Raw genomic sequence first — 25,382 nt, 5'->3', positions numbered from 1 at the left:
TCGTGCGGATCATTGATTCTTCCGATCTTGCTCAACTTTACCCAATCTGCATAGCGCCTGATGGCAAGGCCTTTTTCCTCACCTATTGTGATGTGATCAGTTACATACTGCAAATGTCTTCCTGTCTGTTTCGTTACTTTTATTGCTGATTAGAACTATGCCCCACTGCATTAGCACTATACCCCATCTGATCTGCCCCCACTGTATTTTATGTGCTATATCTGGTCGCATTCTATTTGCATCGCCACCTCTGCATTCTGTGTGCCATACTTGATTGTATTATTTGATTTGCCCCTACCGCATCTGTGTACTACACTTGATTGCATCACTCTGTAAGTCGAATTGCCCCCCCCCCCGCATCTTGTGTGCTATACTGGATTGCATTACTCTGATTTGAATTGCACCCATTTCATTTTGTGTGCAATACTCGTTCCCACTACTCTAATTGGCCTGATTTGAATTGTACCCACTGCACTTGTGTGCCATATTCAATTGCATTGCTGTATCTTGACCTTCATCTAGCAAATTACATGGCAACCTTTAAATATGCCTCATCTTGCCACTAACTGCTCTGAATTGAACTCCCTCGACTCGACTGTATCTCAGGTCATATACCCCAGTTAAAATGCTATTGAAAGCTCCATAAGCACCACTTGCTCCAAGGGCCCTATACATCTACTGCCCAGCATCTCCCCGCCTAACAGCTGCCTTACCATCCCCAACACCAGTAGTGATATACCAATTCAGCCTACCATGAAACTGAACAATATGCTCAAAATGCCCTGCTCAACACTTACTATCAGCTTCAGACTCCCGCCAGCAGAGGGCATTCCTCCCTCTACCTTCCTGCCCTCCTGCTTACAACCCATCACCAGCACCATTCCCACCACGTCTGAGCCTCTTCTAAACCCTTACGCGAACTTGCCAGCCATTTGGCTGGAACACTTTGCCTCCAAACTCACACCCAACCAACCTTGCACTCTGCACCTCAGGAATTACAGATTAGGCACTAGATTCCCACTTGCAGCCTTGCGAGGACAAAATCCCACCACCACTTCCAAAACTCACAATACCTCTACCAAACTCAAACACTCCCAAGATGATATATACCAGGCTTTCTACCATCACCGATATCAGTCATTCCATTGACAAAGCGACCACTATTAAGGGTGCTTTAATTAATGCAAGGTCACTCTCTGCACATGCCCTCGATATTGCAGACTATATCTCAGCTCAAAACCTTGATTTCTTAGCCATTACTGAGAGCTGGTTACACGCAGCTGCAGGACCATCACTTTCACTTGCGATCCCCAACGACTGCTCCATTACAAGATGTGACAGACTCTCACCAATCTAAAGGCAGGGTCATCTTTTATTTCTAGAAGCTCTTTAGGCCTTGGACCTATTCCAAGTCAGTTCATTCCATCAGCTGAGCTACTGTCCGTCAAGATGCCTGTCGCAGCTACCCAAACCATTACTACGCACTTCATTTATAGGCCACTTGGACCAGTCTCCACCTTCGCAGAAGACATTACCACCCTCCTATATGCTACCACTAAGCCTAACTCACAAATTATGCTATTAGGTGACCTTAATCTTGGCTTCCAAGATGCCAAGGATCATAAAGCTCTAGACATTGCCAGAACTTTAACTGAACTGGGCTACACCCATTGCATCCAGGAACCCACCCACATCAAAGGGAGAACTCTTGATTGGCTGGTAGATCTTAACTGCAGCATCAACATAGTGTCCAACACACCATGTGCTTGGTCAGATCACCATATGATAATCTTCAATATCAACTCTTAGAACCACTGCTCTAAACAGAACATTGCATGGCCAATTAGCACGAGAAACAAAAGGGACATAACTAGTGAGAAACTACTCCCATTAATACTACCCATTCTAAATAATGCCACTGAGTCGTGTGGTGACCCCACTGCCTTAGTTGACATCTACAATCAAACCATACTCGAAGCCATCGAACCATTGCCCCACTCAAACTACGGAAATCTAAACCACAGGCACACCTTAACTCTTGGTTCACGCCGCATCTTGGAACACTACGTAAGGAAAAAAGAAATGCAGAGACCCGCTGGAAAAGCCTACCTTGAGCCGTGAATAAGGGCAGCCTTATACTAGCATCCCTCAACTACAAAGAGGCACATTTCCAAGCCAAAGAAGACACTTCTAGGATCTTGCAAGCAAAGTCTAGCACTAAGGAGCTCTTTAAGATACTTAAAGAACTAGAATCTCCTTCAGCTCTCCCGATACCTCTGTCAAAGATAGCACATGGTGCTCTAATATTCAAAAACCACTCCTAGTTAAAATTACAATACTACAAACCAAAATCAATGCCAAAAAAAGCAGTCTGTCTCTTGACTCACATCATAGTATATCTACCAGAGCACCCGACCTCCCTCACTACATCCACAAACCTTTTAACTTCTCACCACTCCATCAGAGTTGGAAAATATCCTCAAACTCAAACCATCAAACTGCCAGGGCGACACATGTACAGCCCCCATCATCAAGGGGGCTACGAATGAACTAGCACCATTAATCACAGCCCTAATAAATGCTTCATTCAACACGGGCATCGTGCCTAGCAACCTCAAAGATGCCTGGGTCCTCCCCCCTACTAAAACAAAATGTCACTGAACCTGAGCAACCCCAATAATTATAGGCCCATCACCACCGTCCCCTTCTTACTCAAAATCTTGGACAGAGCAGCTTACCTGCAGATCCAGGACTATCTAGAATCCAACAACCTCCTTGGCCTTAGACAATCCGGCTTCTGACAGACATTGAACCGAAACGGCCTTAATCGATTTTAAAAACCCAAATCAAAGACCCCAAAGATAACGGCAAGCTGGCCCTCTTCCTACTGCTCAACTTATCGGCAGCATTTGATCTGGTCAATCATCAAATACTCTGCCGACATCTCAAATTTGCAGCCCACTTCTCTAACAAAGGCACCACCTGGGTCAGATCCTTCCTGGAGAACAGATCTATGAGGGTCTTCTCCCCGTTGGCCTCTGCTGAACCATCACCAGTTCTGTACGGGGTCCCCCAAGGATCTTGTGCATCACCAACACTATGATGTGTTTACGAAGCACCTCTTCGATATTCTTGAATATTTGGGTGTCACCTACACTAATTATGCAGATGACACCCAAATACTCATCCCCGTCACTGGAGACCACAAAGCGGACTCCAAAGCACTAAACTACGTCTATCTGGTCATCCAGGCCTGGACAGCACAACACATGCTCTGTCTTAACGATGACAAGAAAGTCACTTCTCAGATCTCAACGAGACACAATAAATTAGATCCAGCCTTTAACTCTTTCATCATTGATGATAACACCATAAAGGTATCCAAGGATACTAAAATCTTTGGCATATACTTGGACTCTACACTCTCCTTAAGACGAACTAATGCCATAATCTCCTCGACGGCCTACACTTGTAAACTCATTACCTCCTGTCGACCATTCCTTATGACCGCCAACTGCACTACCCTTGCTAGAACCCTTATGTCAAAACTAGACTATTGCAACGCGCTCTATCTAGGGACCAGCCAACGGAACTTAAACAAAAACTACAAGTAACACAAAACAACGCCATCAGGGCAGCTCTGACTATCCTTAGATCTCACCATATTTCCAACACTAGACTTAGCTTACAATGGCTACCGGTCCCCCAAAGAATCGCCAACTAATCACTGTCACTTACACACACATGCCTTGCCAGTCAGGCACCAAAATACTTGTCTGACCGATTCACACGCAACACCTCTGATTGCCCTCACAGAGCAGCCCAAGTACATTGCCTCCTATTACCAAGGTTCAAGCTTCAGAAAGCAGGACTGTTTTTTGTTCATCTGCAGTTTCCTGGTGCTTGCCGCAAGGCTGTGGCACTCGCTCTACCCAACCTACTTGGATCAGAATCCTCATTCCATTCCTTCAGAACTAAAGCCAAAACTTGGCTTGAGGCGCAGGACCACTAGAGCCAACACCAGATACCTGTTATGGGGAAACTGACATGTCCTTCAGGCTGTCAGTACTGGGAAACATTGTTTCCATTAGTCTTACGACTGTTACTACTTTTTAGTAACTTATCACTTGTGCTAACATACCATTGTACAATGCATCTTACAATGCAGTACAATGGTGTACACTTTTTGGTTAATCTAGGTGTGCCTAAATGGACAAGCTGGTGGCAGCAGTGACTTTTTACCATTTTTTGGTGCTTTTCGCTTTAGCCTTAACGCGTTTGGCTTGTTTTTCGCTTGTCCTTTGGCCATCTTGGTTCTTTAGTCTTCTTCCTGGCCTGTGAGGCCAGGAAAATCCTAATAAGGACTTCCAGTCGCTGGGAAAGCAGAAGCTTTTGGCGGGCTACTGAAGGGCTGTGTGTGTTTGCTGGCAGGTTGTGGGCTGGGACTGTCTAGGTCCAATCCACAAACTGGTTTGTGTCTAAGTGGTATGCATGAATGTTCCTGCCAGTGGTCCCGATTGGAACACTGCTGGTGTGTGCTGGTGTGTGTGCGTGTGCTGGTGTGTGTGTGCTGGTGTGTGTGTGTGCTGGTGTGTGTGTGTGTGTGCTGGTGTGTGTGTGTGTGTGCTGGTGTGTGTGTGTGCTGGTGTGTGTGTGTGCTGGTGTGTGTGTGTGCTGGTGTGTGTGTGTGTGTGTGTGTGTGCTGGTGTGTGCGTGCGTGCGTGCGTGCGTTAGTCCTGCTAGTGGGAGTTTCGGCTCTTACCTGGCTTTTAGGATAAGAAGAGGACCCCGGGCACCCATTCTTCAGAGATCCCGGAGTAACCCGAAGGGAGCCAAGACTCCTGTCCAGTTGTGAGACCAGAGACCTGACTGAAGGAGGCCTGGCGACCAACTTCTGCCACTGTCCTGGTGGAGCCCTGTCTTGCTCTTGATCTTCAGCAGTCCTACGAGGGAGCTGCAACCCTTGGAGTGGAGGGAACATTCATTCCTGATGTCTGCTCGGTACCCTGCCAAAGAAGAGCCTTCGGAGGCATCCTGGGCCATCCTGTGGCTGACCAGCTCAGAGTTTGGGCTACCGTGCTGCCGACGTCACTGTTCAGAGTTCCGACATGGAACTTTGGAGATCCTCAGCTCGCCCCACAAGACTCACCTCAGCGGAATATTGACATCCTAGCTTCAAGGGGACCAGAGATAAGAGGAAAAGTCTAATCGCAACAAGTGAGGCCCTTTGCGTCTTCGTGCTGAGAGGGGTCCAGCATAGAGTTTTGCTGCATTCTTCATCTGGGAGTCCTTGCACCAGCGAAAGACACAAAACTGAGATCAGCTCGAATCTGCAACTCCTGCAAATCGAGGACTGCGACTGACGGCGGGAAAAGCAACTTCGGACCCACTTATATCTATCTGCCAAGTGGGGAAGAATCGGAGTACGGGGCCAAGTTACAGTCATTCTTACCTGCCCCTATAATCCCTTTAAAAGTTTTCCTAACTTTCACAAAATATTTCGTATACCATATCTTGCAGGCACAAGCCTTCCTAAAGTTGGGGACACATCTATTAGTTAGAATGCATTGTCCCCTAACCCTTGGAACTGTTCACTGGACCCCAGAGACCCCATCTTCATTTTTTCCGGCTTCACAAACTTTGTCATACCTTTCCTGAACTTTTGGGCATAAGGCTCAGACAATTTAGGGAAGGACAATTGAAGTTAGGGTTAACTCTGGACTATGGGTGCATAACCTGATCTGTACTTTCTTTCACAGGGGTTTGGTTTGTATTATGCCCTCAACCAGTGACTGTGTATATATAATCTATTATTAGTCTTGTGTGATATTTCTACCAGTTAGTAGTCATATTTCATAGTGTTGCTTGGCCATAAATAATTTGTATACATATTGTCCAAGTGTAATCTAGGATTCCCATTGTGTGTACTCATTGTGGACCCTTTACAAGCTCAACACCTCTTGAGACTTAGCCTATACCCTCATCACTACTACCATGAAATGGTTTGCCAACAGCGCCCCAGAGTTGTGCCCGTCACAATATAGGTTGGCCTTCTATACATCTGTCCACCAGGCCAGAGTATAGAAAATCAGTCTTAACAAGGAGGTCCTAGTCTTCAGTTACTCTTTTGTTGACGCTGTTCAGTGACCAGACATCACAACTGCCCTCATTGACAGAGCTTGACTAATCGCTGATGTGGTATTCAGACAGGAAACTTGTTAATGGGACGCTTGACTGGCTGTGGGCTCTCAACAGGCCGCTCGTGGCTGGCTGGCGACAGGATATTTGTCACAGACTCGGCACTGAGGTAATGGTGGGATTCTTGCCCTGCTCGTATTTCACTTTTTTTCTGACTTCTGGGGTCTTTCCTCAGATCTAGACCTTTTATGGTGGAGGACTTCTCAGCTGACCTCAGATTCACCATACTTCTAGAGGACTCCGCTTCAGAGGATGGGTATCTGGCACTGAGCAGATGGTCGAACCTGCCACAATGAAAAGGAACCACTGCGTTGTTGAGGAGGAAATCTTGCGATGGCCACTCGATCAAATGGTGGAAGTCGACCCTCGCGACGGAAACAAAGAAGCTGGTTCTGTGAGGCCCCTTTTGTGTTGGAGAGCTGCAACTGCAGGGCAAAGCCTCTTGTTTCACAAGTCAATCACCTGCCGAGTCACAAGTACAAACTCGGGACAACAACTGATCTAGCGAGGTACCCCACAAGTCGGCTGGTCGGTCCACAAGATTGTTCTGGGACGCTTCCAAGGGCAGGATCCTCAAGCCGGGGTTGAGACTGGGTGTTCGACCGGTCCAGGGTGGTGAGGGTCAAAGAACTGATGAAGGTCGCCTGCAGATCAGCAAAGGGGCAGGGCTTCACCAGAATGGTTGAAGACAGTTTTGGTTGGCTGCAATAATGCTTTCCAGTCTTCAGCGGGATGCTCCTCTTTAAAGGGGTCTTGGCTCCAGATTAACTGCGTGAGTACACCGTTTATCCTGAAATTAAGCTGGAGTCGCTACCAATGGTAAGGATCTGCATCCTTCAAACAGACAGTGGCTGTCCAATCATGTATTGCATGGGGGCCCTCACATCTGCCCAGTAACAGACACTTTGGCCAGGGTGTGAACTAGGACCAGACATCCCTACATCCGGCCATAAACATACCTCTGCCTTTCCAGGGAAAGTGGAGGCTTTGCCCAGGAAAGGGGCTTACTATATATGGCAAATCCAGCCATGAGACTACATGAAGGCAGACAAAAGACAAGGTGGCCAAAAGGGGAGGGCGAAATCTTGTGGCACAGCCATTTTAGAGTGTATGGTACTTTGAAAGGGATTATACGGTAGAAAAACATTCCGTGCAATTAGCCAGTATTGGACGCTGTTAATTCTCAAAAATGTGCTAATTCCCTCCACCTTAGAGACCCCACAGCAACTTTGCTGGAGTTTGAGGACTTGATTTATTTACCTGGATAGAGGGAGACCCTTTTTCCCCCACTCTCGCATGTATTTTAATGTGATTTTATACACTATGTTTCTTTTTGGTTATGGAGTCTAACTCCATAGGCATCATCTTTTACAATTGTGTCACAAAGCACCTTCAGTGCAGTGCCACAGGGAAGTCTTCCAGATTTCCCAAGGTTTAAATACCTTCTCTGGGATCAACTACTGTTTCCCAGAGCACTAGAGTGAAATTGGCTTTACTTAGCATTGTACTTGCTAGACCCAGCACTCCCTATCTTACAACAGAGTGCTGGAGGGGTTACTTAGTATCCCCTGTGTCTAAATGCTCATGTAACATTTTTTATGTTACCGTCTCCTCAATTAACTGTCTGGTGGCAGTGGTTTGTTTTGAACTACCTCGGTTTGCATTTACGGAGACCATTCGCAGACCCGGTAAAGTTAACCGCGGGAGCCATCTTTTTCAAAATGCCATCCAGCCATCCTTGCTAAAATGGTGCCGGTCGTCTTTTTTCGCAAAGTCTTTGTGGAAAGGTCCTTTTAGAGAGTTTCTCTGCGCGCCAAAACAGGTTTGGTCTCTTTTTTTTCATTTTGCCTTTGGCCGGGTTTCTGAGAGAAACCCGCCTCTGTCACCTGAGTGTCTGAGGTAGGCAGGAAGTGAGGGACGTGCCCAAAACTCCCTGTGCTTAGTCTCCTAGGGGACCCAAATTCACTCTGTGGTGATTGGCTGGCTGTCCGGCAAGGACCGCCACCCTGCTGGGTGAGTGACATTTAGGCTGGAATGAATGGGAGAGAACTGAATAAAAGGCGAGCCTTTTGGCTTGGAAGGCAGAGTCGAACACTGGACGAAGGATGCGAAGAAGAGCTTGAAGAGGACGCCTGCTGCATCTCCTGGACAGTTGGTTTGTCCGGTGAAGCCCTGATGCAGTGACTACTTGCCAAGTTCACATCAACAGAGAAGCCCTGCAAGGACGACCTCTCCCTTTGAGTTGGTGGGACCAATCAACTCCCAAGAAAGCCACCTGGACACCCATCTCGGAGCTAGTTGAATTTCCTCAGATTTGATGCAGGAAACCCTAGTGCAAGGGAGAGGGACATCCGATTGTGTGCTTTGCTTGCAAGCTGGCCTAAAGCTTTTGGAAGATCCTCCAGACTCCCACGAAGCAGGACTGACCAAGCCTGACCCCCCCCCCCCCACCCCTCAGTTGAGTGTGGGACCTCAGATGTGAGGAAAATCCACATTGACAGCCAGGAACCACACTTATTGCTATTTGATGTACCGCAAGGAGCTGACATGTGAAACAGCCACTGAAAGTAAAGTTTGCCGGTTGCCAGTACTGGTGTAGTGCAGGAGTCCCCCAACGTCCTACCTCTTGTCCCCACGACTGAGGCCCAGGAACAGTGAGGCCTGCAGAGCTGCACAGGAACAGAAGTCATCAGCTGCATCTTTTCTTCTTTACCAAGGTACTGTAAAACAAGTCTAAGAGAACTTACCTCTTACTGTAGAAGTGCTTGTAACTTCCAGAACTCGAGTCTAATCGGCTTATGGCCCTACATTGGATTCTTTTTTTCTTCAAAGACTCCTAAGAACATGTGCAAAGGCTTTCCCATTACTTACCAGAAGTGCTTTATCCTATCCAAGACTTTTGCCCATTCACTTTGGCTTAGCCTATTGAATTAAATGACTTCTAGTGTCCTCTAAAGTATCTGCACTGCTTAAGAATATTTGTGATCTCTTGTGTTCTAATAATCTTTGCCTTTTACCAACTTTTAAAGAGTATTCTGGATGCCAACAGTAAGGTATTAATGTCCCCAGCACCCTTGTTACTGAAATCGCATGTGGGTGTAGGTTGTGTCTGTGGGCCATCCCAAAAGGGCCTTGTCTGATTCAGAAACTCAAAGTGTACAGTATTGAAGTATATTTGTTTATTACTATTCTACTGCTCCCTTCTGAAGAAGGCGTTTATAACTTACTGATAAATTATTAATTGTTTATGCAAGAAACCTTGAGTGTAAGAGTTTATTTGAATACCTGTAACTGTGAGTCTCTGTAACTCCACTACAGCTCACATTTCCCCTCTTGAGATAAGCCTGGCTGCTCCACACGCTACCAACCTGTGTAGTGCAGACTTATACCAAAGGTTGGGTTTCTTTTGCCAGGTCGTCAGGGTTGTTGTAGTGCACCCAAAGGGTACTGCATACAATCTTGCCTAACACTAGACAACCTGATGAAAGCTTGGCCAAATAATTACATGGAATGGGAGGTTTTTAGTGCTTGCAAAAAGCCCTTGTTTTCTCTACCTGCCTGAGCGAAAGTGACAAGGTGTTCCAAAACTTGCCAGTGCACACCGGAAATTATCTACCTTGCCTGTTCCATCGTTTGCATTCAGGGCAAATTACCAGCACTGTGATGGAGGAGCGTATTAGTCTTGCATGTGAGTAATGGGAGAGTAGAGATTTTAAGGATTGGGCTGCCTTTCCAAAGAGGCAGCAATGTACCATGGTACCTACTTTAAAGTTGATGCGTTCTTGCACCAGGAGCCAGTGGGTGTCCCTTCTGTGATCCGAGATGTTCCCTTCTCGGGATTCTCCAGATGATCCACACAGCGTCACTATATAGTTTGACATTTTTTCAGGCAGGAATTAGAGGCGCCAATTACCAGGGCATTACAATAATCCAACCTTGAGAAAATGGTGACTCGAGCAATGATTTCACAGTTCTTTTCAGTTACAAAAGGATGGATGTTCTTGAGCAGGCAGAGATAGTAAGTGCAATTCCGACTGATCTGATTGACATGGGTATAGGGCATTCATAGAGGCTTCCAAATGGATGACCAGCATTTTTACTTTACTCTGCACTGGCTAGTGCAAATCTCAATTTTAAAGCTTTTAAAGTCTGGGGTCAGTTTAGAAAACGCGTGCCGTAGACCAAAGATGAGAAACTCTGTCTTGCTACCATTTAGGCACAGCCAGTTTCTAGACATCGAAGACTCCATTATATCGTACGAGCCAAGGAATTTGGACAAGTCTAAGGTGTAATTACTGCTGACTCCGATCACTAGCTGCAGGTTATGAGCATAGTTTGTTAAGAATGCACCGAGTCCTCCAGGAGCGAATAGAATGGTCTTCGGTACAAATTAAACAGTAGAGGTGGGACAGGCATGCTTCCTGTGGTACACCACAGTAGATGGACGACGCAGACGAGAAAGATTCACCCTAGTGACTTCTGTACACGTGGTTTGAGAGAAAGGAATGAATCCACCCAATAGCCTCCCTGGAGCAGTTTCCCAGATTACCCAGTGTATGTAGAAGGCAGTCGTGGTCGAGCAACTCAAACAACGCCGACAAATCAAGTAAGGCCAAAGTCCTGGCTTTGCCACTGTCCATGATTTTTAGCATATGGGATTGGAGATCGACAAGTGCTGTATGCCGGAATAAATTCCCGATTGGCTGTTGTGAAGAATGATAATCAGTTCCACAAAGGACTGAAGTTGCAACGTAGCAAATTTGTAGAGAATTTTTAAAAGAAAATTACAATTTGTGATGTGCCCAAGGTTGCTTGGGTCTTTGGGATCCAATCCCGGCTTCTTGAGAAGAGGTGTGACCGTAACCGCCTTAAATGAGTCAGGAACATAGCAGTCTCGAAAAGAAGAGTTCACTAGCACAGTAAGAAATGGTGCAAATAACTAATTATGCTCCAAGATTGATTTGGGTGGAAGGATGTTTTCAAGGTAGAAGGTCAGTCTCTCAGAAGATATTCTCAATATCAGAAATTGATAGCGGAGAAAAAGAGAAATCAGGATGTTCACAGAGTTAGAAACCGGTGGTCCCTGGGTAGAAGTCTTATCTTATCTTTAGCACTTGATACTTTCGCCTCAAAATCCACCTGAACTGTTGCGCAGTCCTGATTTGTGCAAAAGGTTTTTCCAGTGCTATTTGTAGCGACATGAATCTGGGAGTTAAAATAGTTTTTTGGTTTCAACGATGTTTAGTTTATACGCTTTTTGTACTACTTTCCAGGCAATTTTATTTTCCTCAGATGGACATTTTAGCCAGCATGTTTCAAGTTTACGTTTGTCTCGCTTTTGTGCTCGGAGTTACGGTGTGAACCATTTTTGGTGCCAGATGTTAGACCGGACCCAACTTCGATCGGGGGGGGGGATGCATCATATCTAGCATCTCCACAAAGCAGCTAGAAAAGGTGGTAACCAGAGACCCAGCCAGATCGGAGACTGCTGTGCGTGTCATACTTTATTCCAGGCAGGCTTGAATATCTGAGGTAAGTATCTTATTAAAATTCTGACTAAACTTTGAGAGTTACTGTGAATTATTGGAAGAGGACCTCTTAGTTGGATATGGAAGTCTATAATGTGGTCATCAGACCATATACATGGGGTGTTACAATCTATATATGTCATGAGATTTCTTGTTTTCCAACTGACTATGGCATGCCCTTTCTTGAGCCTTCCCCTCTGCAAACCTGGGGTGTGGAGCGGTGGAGTGAGTCCTGCTCAGACATTTGTCTTCAAACGGCTCCCGTTGGGAAGCACACCCAGACAAGCCAGTGTTTCAGAGGACAGGAAGCTGGGAGGACACCGAAACACCTCAGGTCTTTGTCCTTGAGTGTGTCCACTTGGATTCAGTTCTAACTGGGTGCCTGGTTATCCCCTTGGGGCAGCCACTACCCAATGTTTTAATGTTCCATGCATAATGAGTGGCTGGGCACCTGCATAAAAGGCGAGGGTCTTGATGCTGAAGCCAGAGTCGACCACTTGAAGAAACATTCTGATGGACGTCTGCAGCCCCCTCCAGTGACTGCCAAGCCGACAGTGACCACTGCAGCTCCAGCGCTTTATTCTAAGCGACAGGGAAGATCCCAACTGGACGACTTCCTCCCTTGGAATGGTGGGCCTAACTAGTCTCAAGAACATCTGCGGTTTGAGCCATCTCACAAGTGCTGCCACCTTCCATGCCTGCAAAACCCAAAGAGCTTGGGACTTCTGGCACTTCTGTGGTGGATCATCTCATCAATCGTGGGTCCGGCTGCAAACTTGTGGCCATCTTCCTGACCCTACAGAGACTCCATCATGTATAAATCTCAACAGAAGAGTCGAGGACCAAGAGAAGGAAGAAAGTCTGCCGGACGACAACTGTCACTGTTCCAAAGCCTGTGTCAAGCCTACACAACCAAGCGCTGCAAAGATCATCTGCTGGGCATCCCCCTGTGGCAGAGTCTGATTGTCTGCGGCTACCAAAAGCTCTTCTTCCAGTCGCCAAGACCTGAACCGGAGCTGCTGTAGTCTACCCTTGGAGATCTGCCAGTAATATGGGCTTTTCTTCAAAATTGAAGGTACTGTCTGACTCCTGGGTACTTTCCTGGGCAGTTTTGCTGTTTGCTCCTCCAGTGCGTGTAGAGTCACACTCGGGTGGACGAGCCAACCATGTTCTCCCAGGCCTAAGGACATCCGTCCTTTAGGGTAAAATCCTTCAGGTGGCCTAGCAAGTCCCCCTGAACCCTTAGAATCAAAATATGAAAAGCCTCACCTGTGTATTTCACAACTTTGACAGCATCTGCCTTCTTTTGTTCTGCTACCCAAGGGTTACTGGTCCCCCGGTGGCCCCATCTAGGGTTAGCCTTTAAAGATGACTGAGTTGTTAGCCTACCAGTATTGCTAGTTGAGTAAATGATGGTTAATGTATGATTTTCTAACCTAAAACTACTCTTGCAATTAAATGATTATCATCTTACTGTCTACTATTTGAAATGAGTATTGCTACATCAAATATCTAGTGTAAATATCTGTGTGAACTGTTTTTGCTTACTTGAATTGTTTGGAATTTAACATTGCCTAGTATATATAATTAAGCCTATTTTTATATAACTACAGTATATAAGTGTTTCCTTGACTAAAAGTATGCTCAACGGTCTTTGTCCTCAACTACAGCCTTTCTCCCTCCTAGATTAAGCATGGCTGCTCAGCCATTGCTACCAACATACTTGTGCAGTTCACTGTGCCCTGTGCAACAGAGTCTTCTACAGTGCTACCAGAGGTAAAACTCCCTAACAGCAAAGCAGAATAAAGCACTTGCACTTTTCTGGTTTCAGGATCATGAATTGTAATAAAGATCACTTGCCGCGAAATGCATTTTAAAAATCGCACAAGTCAATTTTGAAGCAGTGATTAGTTGCTATAGTGACATTTTTAAAGCCCTTAATTTGCAGTCAGGTTTGGCATCACTTCAAATGCCAGGAATTGGAATGAAGAAAATGCTGCATTTCCAAAGCATAAACATTTCACTAGTCAGACCTGAATTGCTGGTGCAAGTATCACCAACACCACCAAATAATTGTTGAGTTCTGGCCGTACACTTCACTGCATAACTTCTAACTCCAGAAACAATGTCACTACAGATTACATACCATTACCCCATTTGGTCATTGTGGCATTCAGTCAAATTCACATCCTCTTAGCCCCCTTTCTTCAAAGAACACCAGTTTGCATGCCTTAACCTTTGTTGCCAGTCGCAGCAGTTGGATATCTGCTTTAATTACTTGCCTCCGGCTCCCCAGTGAATCCCATTCCCAGACGCTCAGTTACCTTGCTGCACATACTGTCATTACTGCAGTTCTTGTTGTCTTTATCCGTTGCTTCTTCTTCCACCTTCAAAGGGTGAAAAAAACATCACCAGGTTTCAACAAGACCCAAAGTTGAAGATTTTAAACACAAGCTAATCAATGCTTTGATAAAGTGGACTACTTAACAAGAACCCCATGCCCTTTATCCCAACCTAATCCACTGCCACATAGGCATGTATGTAAGTACTTACTTATGCATCGGCCATAAGAGGCTGGGCGACATTTGTAGTTACATCAGCATCCAATCCAGCTCCCACTCTCACACCGCCCCATCCATAAGCTATTTGCCTACATTTAGAATATACATGGCATACATTACTTACTGTAATCGTATTTATGAAGCTTGTATCTGCTTAGATTCATATGCTTTGTATAGGCCAACATCTAGTGCTATGTGTGGAGTATTGCACATGTTTTCAAATTAGAAAAGGGACGTCGACTGGCCGTGTTTGTAATATCCCTAGTGTGACGACTACTTTACCCATGATCTCTCACGTGTCGAAGTCCCTCAGAATATTTGACTAGAGGGATTATAAAGTGTAAGCATAGAGACTAAATTATGAGGTGTGAAAACATCTATGATTTATCAAAAAACCTTCAACTCCAAGAGGGGAGGAAGGGCGGGTGCATGTGCATCTAAGCAGATACAAGCTTCAGAAATACGATTACGTTAAGAAATGTATGCCTTCTAGGGCTTGTGGATCTGCTTAGACTCACATGCCTTGCATATATTAGCAAGCAGTACTTGGAGAAGGAGGTGGGTTATTTGACAGTAGAGCGGCAAAGATGTTTTAACACCACCTAGCCCACCTGTGCATCACCTTTAGAATGTGTATGTAAACAGTAACGTTGTGTGAAAGTATGAACTGAACTCCAAGTGGCAGCTTTGCAAATGGTGTCTTAAGGGCACATTTGCTATGAAACCTAGAGTTGCCCTGCGCCCAGAGTGTAGTGCTTTGTGCTTGAATGGCAACGTTCTCTTAGCAAGAGAATAGCAAAGTTGGATGGAGTGGACAATCCATTATCAAAACGCTGATTCAGAGATAGGACCACCCTCTTGCCCAGTGGCTAGTGATACAAAAAAGGTCTGTTTTTCTTATCGTTTTTTTTTACTTTTGACGGTAATACATGACAACTCTTCTGACATCTAGAGTATGTAGGCTTTTTTCAGCTACGTTCTTGGTGTGCTGGAAGAAAGCAGGAAGTTCCATGTAAATCAATCCATAGAACCTTAAGATTCATTCTGGAGAAAAATTAGGATTTGTGCGTAGCACAACTTTGTCTTTGTGAATAATTACAAAGGGACCTTGTACTGACAGTGCTTGTAGGTCATTAACCCTTCTGATAGATGTGATAGCAACAATGAATGAAGTCTTATAAGTGAGATGTTTAAGACTGGCATTATGCATTTGCTGGAATGGGGCTCCCATGAGCTTTGTAAATACAGTATTTCAGTCTGTCGGGAGTTGGATTAGCAACTGAAGGCTATACTTTAACACCCTCCATGAATGCCTTGACCACAGGGACCTTCCAGTAGATAGTGTACTATATGTGAAGGTGAAGAGTCAATTGGATTGATTGTGCGTGCTTCGCACAATTACACAAAATGTTTCCAGTTGTTGAAATAATAAGGTCTTGTGTTTGGCTTGCATGCTTCTTTTACAATGTCCATGCACCTCTGGTTTAGGTTTAAATGACCAAATTCCATGACTTCAGTAGCCAGGCTGCTAAGTTCAATGTCTGAGGGCATGGTTGAAGTGTTGTACATTTGTTCTGTGACATGTTGAATGGGCACGGTAGATTCATGGGAGGACAAAGACATCATTTGTAGGTGTGAAGTTATCGGAATTATTAGGATCAATGATACTTGATCCTGGTGTAGCTTGTGGACTATTCTGTTGAGAAGAGGGATTTGCTTATGAAATCAGGATGCATAGTCATGGCATTATGCGCTCTCTTGTGTAGGTAGCAAAGAGGTCTGTTTCTGGGAAACCCCAGTTTGAGAAAATGTTTTGTAGCACGTCTGCGTTTAATTGCCACGTCTGTTCATAGGGCAGCGCAGCACTTCTGCTTAGTAAGCCTGCCGGAGAATGGAGTTCCCTTGGAACATGCTGCGCTAGGAAACAGGTTGTGTGTTAGTGCCCAGAGTCAAATGTTCTGGGTTAGTTTGGCCAGCCCTGGAGAATGTGTATAGAACCGGGCTTGTAGTTATAGGATAGGTCACTTATAACGCTCCTCTACACAAGTGTTTCTAGGTGTGACAAGACAAGGTAGGGGGGACAAAACAAACAATCTTAGTAGGCCTTCTGTCATTCAGTTTGTGCAAGTGGAAGGGAGAGAAGTGCCAAGGAGAGGGAAAAGGAGAGAAATAAGCAAAGCTCAAGTAAGTTGCGGAGGGGGTGGCCGATTCTAAGGAGGCTGGTCCCCATTAGGTTCAGAGGGAGGCCAGGTAACCAGTTTGTGCATCAGACAAGATCAGCAGGGGGAGAAAGAGCGGGAGAGAGAGAAAAGGAAGATCTTGAGTTGCTTCTGGAACCAGAGGTGGTCCTGCAAGTTTGAGAGAGGTAGGCTCCAACCAAGGAAAAATATCTACACCCCACTCTCAGCCTTGGGAAGCATCAGACACTCAGTTTGAGGTGGATGAGCAGAGGACTCGAGAAGTAGAGGGCTTAGGAAGAGAGCGTTAGATGTAGTGTGGTCCCTGGCCCCGGAAAGCCTTGTGGACATTGCAGAGGGTCTTGAACTTTATCCTTGCAGCCACTGGGAGCCAGTGAAGAGATTTCAGGGCTGGCGAGATAGGATGCCTGGGCTTGAAATGAAGGACAAGTCTTGCAGTCCTGTTATGGATTGGTTGTAGAGGGCAAAGAGTAGAGGCAGGCAGATTTCGAAAGAGGCTGCTGCAGTAGAGCCTAGAGAGAACAAGGGCTCTGGAGACAGTGAGCTTCTGGGAGAAGGTGAGAAAAGTAAGGATACCTCTCAGGAGGTGCAGCTGGTAGTGGGACTTCGAGACGTCCGTGATGTGTGGAGAGAAGGAGAGGGTGGAGTCGAAGACACCAAGGTTTTTTTGCCTCACAGGAAGGAGCAGGTAGAGGGCCCAAGGTGGGCAGCCTGAGTGAAAGAGGGAACTCGGGAGAAAGGGTCCCAATGAGAAGGATGTGTCTCTCTGGCGTTCAGGCAGAGATCGTTAGAGGCACACCATTCCTGAATCGTGGATAGACAAACAGGAATTAGAAAGGAGAGGAGGCTGAAGGAGAGCAGAGTGTCATCCGCATAACACTGAAAGTTAGGAGAGAAGGTAGAGATGTGGTGGGCAAGAGGTGCTAAGTAAAAGTTGGAGAGCCAGGATGAGAGGTTAGAGCCATGGGGACTACCACATGTGGAGTGAGAGGTGGTGGAGAGAAAGGACCCCAGTTGGACCTGGAAGGGTCGATCGGAGATAAAGGAGGTCAACCAGGCTAGGCCCTGACCCATGATGCACCAGGTTGTCATGGAGACGATTGATTAGGATGGCGTGGTTGACTGTCGAAAGCATGAGGAAAGATCAAGGAGGATGAGGACAGAAGGAAGGCTAGAGTCGATATTTGAGAGCAGGTCTTTATGTGTGTTCAGGAGAGCAGTGTCCATGCTGCTGGCTGCTCTAAAGCCAGACTGATTTCATGGAGACAACCATCAGATTCGGTATGGAGAGTATGGGAGATCGCCAGCTTTTCCAGGAGTTTGCCAAGGAAAGGAGTGATGGAGATCGGGCGGTTGTTTGCCAGAGATGAAGGATCAGCAGAAGGCTTCTTCAGGAGGGGTGCACAAGCGAGTGCTCTAGGGGGAGGGAAACGTTCCTGTGACAAAATAGTGATTGCAGAAATCAGCCAAGGCTGAAGCGAGGGTGTTTGTGGTCCTTGATGGTTCTGGATGAGCAGGGGAGAACTTGTTTGGACAATACTTTAATAGATCAGACTTGTCTAGAATCATCATCAGGAGTGAACACAGGGAAAGAGGAGAACGTAGGAGGAGAGAGGGGGGAGAAGAAGAGGGAGAGAAGGGGCCGAGAGAGGTAGAGCGAGGGGAGGAGGAGAGGGGACAGGATGTCCTGAGTTAGTGGTGAAGTGAGAAGCCGGTGCCGTGCAGAGGGCCTGGAGGGAACAGGAGAGGTGAAGACTGCAGCAGGACTGGCCAGTTCCTTGCAGATTATGAAGAGTTCAGCCGTGTTGTTAGAGGCCGCAGAGACGCAGGCTTGGATTTAGGCTCTCTTCTTGGACTGGACAGTCTCTGTATTGCCTTTGTGCAAGCGACAGGCCAGTTTGTCAGAGGATGCGCCTGATGCCCTCCACTTCCTCTCGGCCACCCTGCACTTGCATTTATGGGTGGCAAAGTCATAGTCATATCAAGAGTTGCACTTGGAGGTGGGCATCAGATGGATCCTCATGACAGGGGCAAGGACATCAAGAGTGTTAGTGATTGAACTAGGCATGCGCGAGCCGCGCATGAGGTCGTAGAAAGACCCGCTCCAGGCGACTGCCGAAATCCTGCGAATTGTCCTGACGCCCTATGTCAGGCTCATTGGCAAAACGGGATGATATGGTGGCGGAAAACCCAGGGGACAACCAGCCATACTCCTGATCCGAATCGGTGGCAGCAAGTTGAAAAACAGATTGTTTGTCCTCTGCGGCGCCAGCAACGCCATTTTGGCAACGAGGCAAGCTCTGCAGGCCCACTGTGGACCTGCCTGCCCCCCAGCGCTGACGGGATACAGAGGCACACACCCCACCTGAGACGCCGCCGACCCCAGCGAAAAGCGGGCATGAAGTAGGAGGAGGGACCCCACACGCGACGCAGCGTAGAACCTCCATTTGACACACACCCTCACAAGTGCTAGGCGCTGGCAAACCCCCTTGTGCATCATTACCAATACCTGTGAGCGGCAGGAGGCCCCCCCCACGACGGCCTGAGGTGCGATGCACAGTGGCGCCAGGGAAGGGACATTCCGCCCTGGATGCCACGGCTGCAGAGTGAGTACGGATGCGATTCAAGGGGCTACCGATGCGGAAAAGGAGCAGAGGCACTGTTTCATACCCCGCACCAACACCGAGAACCCCTGAGGGCCCATACCGTCAGCACACCTTATTGGAGCAATAGGTGCAAACGGCCTCAGCAGGGCCAAGATACGGTCCGGTCTGAGGGTGAGCGACCTGCCGCAGTTCCAGCAGAGGGTCACGTATGCCCAGGTGAAATGGTGTTAGAATGCGTGTGGCGCTGGCCCTACGTTCCTCTCACTTACCGCAAGGTGCCAAACTGCAGCACTAGACGCTCCCCCCTCCCTGTCGAGAGGGATACACTTAAGGCCAGATCAAGGTCCACCTCTGACTCAATTACACCTAATTCCCCCCCCCCCCCTCCTCCTGAGAAGCCAACCCGATTGGGGACGTCTAGACACCCCTGCTGGCACCCTTCTGGACAACTGCACCCCCTCAAGTCTGACATTGGCTCTGGGGAAATCACACAGCTGAAGTCCTGTTTACTCCCAATATCACATGCCCCCTCTGGACCAGAGACACAATGGGCAAAGACAGAGTTAAACGGCAGGCCCTCCAGAGCAAGATATACCTCTACATGGTCGGTCCCCTCCAAGGCCCCCCAAACACAACTCGAGAACGGGGAGACAGCGGAAAATGAACCCCACATTTCCCTGACCGATGTTATGAAGGCCATTGGAGAGTGTCGAACGGCATTCGAGGGGGAAATCGGGGTCCTGTCGGCGGAGGAGTCCTTTTTACGACAAGACCTTCGCAACCTGTTGTCAAGGGTGGGTGAAACAGAGCAGAGTATCTCAAATTCGGAGGATGCTGTGGGGCGGATGGAGGAGCAACTAGCTGCCATCACCGAGAAGGTATCACAACTTGAGAATAGGAGCGGAGGACAATGAGGGACGGGCAAGAAGAAGCAATATCCGAATTCTCAGAAATTCCAGAGAAAGAGGAGGAACCAAGTGTCTAGCTCTTCTTGGAGGACTGGCTGGCAGAAATATTTGCCCCCAAAAAGCTTTCCAAGTTCTTCTTTATCAAAAGGGCCCACAGACCCAATTACCTATAATGGCTACCGCGTTGGCTCCTACCCAGACTACACCAGGGAAGTCCAGAAGGCCCAACAGTCAGACTGTCAAGAAGAAACTGCACTCCCTCTTAATTAAATATGCTTTGTTATTCCCGGTGCTATTCAAAGTGCACCATTAAGTAACCACTCACCTGTTCTACTCGCCTAAAGAGGCCTGGAGTGGCTAGAGACCCAAATCCTGAGCAGGACTTGGCGCCAACGCTCCCTGAGGGTCTCTCAGACAGGAAAGCAAGGGACAGTTGGCTCTCCGCCACAGCCGAATCTGCAGAACCCCGACACCCCTGCATCCCTACTGGGAGGAAGAGACAAGGAGGGAAACGGCTGAGAACCACCTATGTAGACCTGGGTCACTAGAAGCTAAAAAATTTGGGGATTAAGCAGTGGCAGTCGCCGCGGGAAGATGAGAATACTTAGTTGCAGTTGCAGTAAGCATCCACTGAACTTCGATTAATGTTTTGGGTTGCAGTTCAGGGCCCTGTTGGCGCACAGTTAGGGCTACAGGTGCTTCTGGTTTGGTGGAAGTACAGGGTGGGTTATGGGAATAGCTGGCCTGTCGCGAAACAATGAAACGGGATGGCCCCGGTTGGGCCAGATCTCTTAATAAGGGACCCCTTCGAGTTCACCAGAACCCGCGGTTTGCTGCCAGATAGGGGTTCAGATGGGCAGACAGTTGGGAATGTTACTGCAACTTTTTTGGTTTTCTTGTTTTGTTTCTTTGGTCACAAAGTGGAAATCCTTATTGATGTGCCACATGACTATGGGGGAGACGGGGAGGGGCGTGGGAGGCTTAATTCGAGCATCCGAGCAGTGGTACTCACTGGCGGATATGGAGTAGGGGGACTGGATGAACTCTGGGTACACATAGTTTGACACCAATGACATGCGAGGGCCGCCTAACCTTCCTTACGTGGAATGTTAACGTGCTGGGATCCAGTATTAAACTAAGGCTGGTCCTTCAACATTTGAATAGGCACTCACCTGACATTGTCCTGCTTACTGAGACTCACCTCATAGGCACAGACTGCAAGTTCTTTCGTAGATCCTACTATGCAACCACTTTCCACATGGATTTCTCTAGCGGGTCGTGGAGCACGATAATCCTCATACATAAATGAGTCCCAATCCAGATGGGAGGGGTCCCGACCGACCAGAGGGGCAGTTTTGTGATGGTAACTGGGGACATAAGAGGTGACTCCTGGGGTATAATAGCAGCATATGCACCCCCCCGGCCCATTCACACAGGACCTCCTGACGGATCTCCAAACACTAATGTTAGACAAACAGGCAGACCACTGGGTACTGGGCGGGGACTTCAATGAGGTGATGGACTGGGTCCAGGACAGAACGCATGTGGGCTCGAGGAACCCCGACCGCCCGACCAAGCTTAATTCAGTTGCAAAGGCGATTGGATGGGCAGACGCTTGGCAAACACGACAGCCCACAGACCCTGGCTTCTCCTTTCGAGCGCACATACGTCCCTCTCACGCATAGACTACCTTAGTCCCACGCAACATGACACAGGCTCCCGTCGGCCACACACTTGGCCAGGGGCATATCGGACTATTCTCCACTAATCATATCCATTAAACATGGCCCGAAAACACCCAAACCGCTTGGCGCCTCAACTCATACTACCTCAGGATCCCAGAGTTATGGAGGGACTCACTTACGACGGAAGAATACTTCTCCCTGAATGAGTGCTCGGTTGATTGCCCTATCCCTGGGAAGGCTACAAGTTGATACTCCGGGGGGAGTCGCTCTCCCTGGTATCGGCACGATGGGTGACGCATGATTGGGAAATCGCTAAGGCGGAGGAAAACGCTGCTAGGGCAGAAAAAGAGTGCCTTGCGACTGGGACAGAAGCCGCAAAAGATGCACTTGTGACGGCCCAAGAGGTACTTAGGAACCTGGCTTTGGACAGTGTCAGAACTGCCCACTGGGTTATGCGCAGCCAGATTTACAAATCAGGGATAAAACCAACAAGACACTGGCATGGCTGGAACGTTGGGAACGTAACAAAGGGTATGTGCGTGCTATACGGGGGCCCGAGGGGGGGGTGCTCTCTGAAGACTGAGATAGCGGAGGCATTCGCCACATTCTATGAACATCTCTACCACCCCCCCCCACTAGCACCACTGAGACCTGATGCCGCAAACTTCCTAGACTCGGTCACCCTCCCCAAACTCTCAGAGCACCAGATAGACACGTTAGAAGCGGATATCACAGAGGAATTAGTGGCGGCCCTGACCCAACTCCAAACTGGGAAAGCCCCGGTCCCCAACGGCTTCCCAGTAGAAACATGGAAAAGGCTAGAATGACCAATCTTTGGTCATATGCACCGAATGTTGGTGCACTCCCGGGATGAAGGGCGGCTCACCTGGGATCTTCAACAGGTGGCCATTGTGGTGATCCCAAAACCTGGGAAACCACCGGAACTCTGCGCCTCATGTAGGCCAATCTCGCTTATCAATGGGGAGGCCAATGTCCTTGCTAATCGACTACAAGAGGCCATTCGATCCCTGGTCCACCCAGACCAATGTGTTTTCATGCCCTCCAGGTACACCCAGATGAACCTCAGAAGGGTGCAATTTGCTATAGATCAAGGTAATGAGATTTGCAACGCACTACTATGCTCGCAATGGACTTCGAAAATGCTTTCGACACTGTGGGGTGGTCTGCCCTATGAGCTATCATGGACAGGATGGGATTCGGTGCCAACTACATGTCATGGGTCCGATTATTATACGACCCCCCCTGAAGCCGTGGTGAGGGTCAATGGTATCACCTCCAGGACATTTCAGTTGGGACGGGGCACCAGGTAGGGCTGTCCCTTTTCCCCCCCTTTGTTATGCTCACCTGGTTCCCACATGGGCGTCGATTGGTACCGGACAGCTGCGGTCTTCACCAACGTGATGCGTATTGCCGAGAGGACAGTCAGGACTGGCCTGCCTAATCTCGTCTGCTTGACCCGTAGAAGTATTCTCCTGCAAGTAGAGAAAGGGATTTAGCTCCGTGGATTTTAGTGACGGTCCCTCCCCACTGTTCTCGTTCTCCCCACTAGTCACCTCCGATATTCCAAATTAGTATCCTCACCTTATGTTTTTAAATGATGAGCTCCCCATCCTGTGTGGCGCGTAGATACAAGTTACTTCACTGGTTTGAGGTACTGGAAGAGTTGCAGAGGAATATTGACTCTGGGGTTTATAAAAGTTCAATATGTCCGATGTTCACTCTTGCATTCCCTTGTTGAATTGCAACTGAAAATATTGTCTGGATGGTGCTGATGGCTTTCAGGTAAGAGTCTATTACCCAACACTGTCCAGTAAAAGTTGCGCGAGTTTAACTTGTTTTTTTCTCCCTTTATAGATGCGGCATAAGATGATGTGGCGTATTGAAGGGTAATGCCTCCAGTGGTAAATCAGGTAAGCCTGGTGGTAAAAGTGATTGTATTTGTCGGCTCTCTAGGCTCACCTTGTTATTCCTTTTGTTTTCTCCCAGGTACTGGAGTTCGCCGAAGAAAATGATGGAGGCAGCGCCGAGTCGAAAGATGCTGTGGACTGGTGAGTAAGAGGCGACGCTGCTGCTGGCGATGCGACGCGTGCTGACGTAATGTCCTTTTTCAGGCTCGAAGTCGTGCTAGATCCAGAATCAGGTAAGGAATTAAAATAATGTCCGTGATCTAACCTTTTCTCCTTCTTTCCCCTTTTTCTAGGAGCTCTGGATTCGAGGCGGGCGTGGCAGAAGACTGGATGCTGGCTTGCAGGCACGGTGAGCGTTACGCTGCAGAATAACGCGAAGCGTGTGTTGCTGGTCGGGCGTGGTTTAAATAGCCTCAAAAGTAGTCCCAGGTAAGAAGTCCCTAGAACCACACCCGAGTAAAAAAATAGTCCCTGTAGTAAAATAGTCCCCTCCAGGCTTCACGTTGGCTTGGATTCATTTGCAGCATGGTCTGCCTGAGGTAAGTAATGCCTATGAGCCTGGCGCCTAAGGCGCCAGGACTGAACCCAGATAGCCCCTAGCCGGGGCTGCTGAGGTTTTAATAAATGTCTGGATGTCTGCTCCCGGGGCTGATGGTCTTGGTCCAGATGCCCGGGGGTAGGCATCATGACACCCTTACTGTTTATATTGGCCATAGAACCGCTTGCAATTAGGCGCCGGTCATCAATGGAATGGTCCGTTTTTTTCTGGCCATGGGGAGGGGAAGATCGAATCTCACTCTACGCAGAAGACCTGCTCATCTACATGAGCAAACCTAAGACCTTGTGCCCGGCAGTCACGAATATCCTCACCGAATATCAATCCTTCTGTGGCCTGAAGGTGAACACACAAAAAACAGTCCTGTTCCCGCTCCAAGGCAGAGATGACGCGATTCCAGCCAATGTCCTTATCCGGTCTCTATTAAAAATGTTGTGTACCTGGGTATTACCATCAGCCACAATGCTGAGGATTTCTCACACCTCAACCTACAGCGGGTAGTCTGCAGATTTATAGCAGATGCCACCTACTGGCAATCACTCCCACTCACATTGCTGGGCAGAGCGGCCCTCTTTAAAATGCTCTCTCCCACATTTTCTGTACGTTCTTCAGTACACCCCCCTCCACATCCCACACACAATCTTCTCGACCGTAGAGGCAGCCCTTCGGGGACTTATCTGGGGAGGGAAATAGCACCGCATAGCACCAAAAACCCTACAACGTTCGGTCTGGGAGGGTGGTATAGGCTTTCCATGCCTCCAGGCCTACTACTGGGCTGCACAACTGGGTGTGGTAAATGACTGGCTCCACAGGGACCGGGGGCTTCCGCACATAGGTGGGGGGGGATCAGAAGTTGGGGGACGATCACGGTCCTCCAACTTGTATAATGGCACAGAAAGGGATGTAACTAGCCTGTCTGGGATGAAGAGACATATACGCAAGGTCTGGGCTGAAGCTACCCTACATACAGGCTGGGGAGACAAGCACACGCTTGACCAACCCCTCTGGAATAACGCAGGCATCCCTGAAATACTTAAGATGGGATATTTTGTTAAGTGGGAGGAACTGGGAATACAGACCATGGCAGAGGTTGTGAAAGAGGGGCACATAATACCATTCACTTACTTGCAAGGCAAGTTCACATTGCTCCCTATGGAGCAATTTAGACTCATGCAAATCGCCCATGCCCCCTGGACCCAAATCCCAGCACTGAT

At 47.9% G+C, this 25,382-nt stretch overlaps 1 protein-coding gene across 3 annotated transcripts in view; it reads right to left on the bottom strand.

The window, feature by feature from the left end:
* Positions 1 to 25,382, bottom strand: part of SNX27 (sorting nexin 27) — a 990,538-nt gene that overhangs the window by 40,851 nt on the left and 924,305 nt on the right. For 2 of the 3 annotated variants that reach the window (XM_069650534.1, XM_069650543.1), the window contains exon 12: positions 14,051 to 14,113. The exons of the other annotated variant lie outside the window; for it this stretch is intronic. In XM_069650534.1, coding sequence (XP_069506635.1) covers positions 14,051 to 14,113 — 63 coding nt within the window. The remainder of the gene's footprint in view (positions 1 to 14,050; positions 14,114 to 25,382) is intronic. 3 annotated transcript variants of the gene reach the window in all.

Source organism: Ambystoma mexicanum, chromosome 1p (genome assembly GCF_040938575.1).
Source record: "Ambystoma mexicanum isolate Mex_15411 chromosome 1p, UKY_AmexF1_1, whole genome shotgun sequence".
In the NCBI taxonomy this organism is placed as follows: domain Eukaryota; kingdom Metazoa; phylum Chordata; class Amphibia; order Caudata; family Ambystomatidae; genus Ambystoma; species Ambystoma mexicanum.
This window is presented reverse-complemented; position numbering and strand designations above follow the sequence as displayed.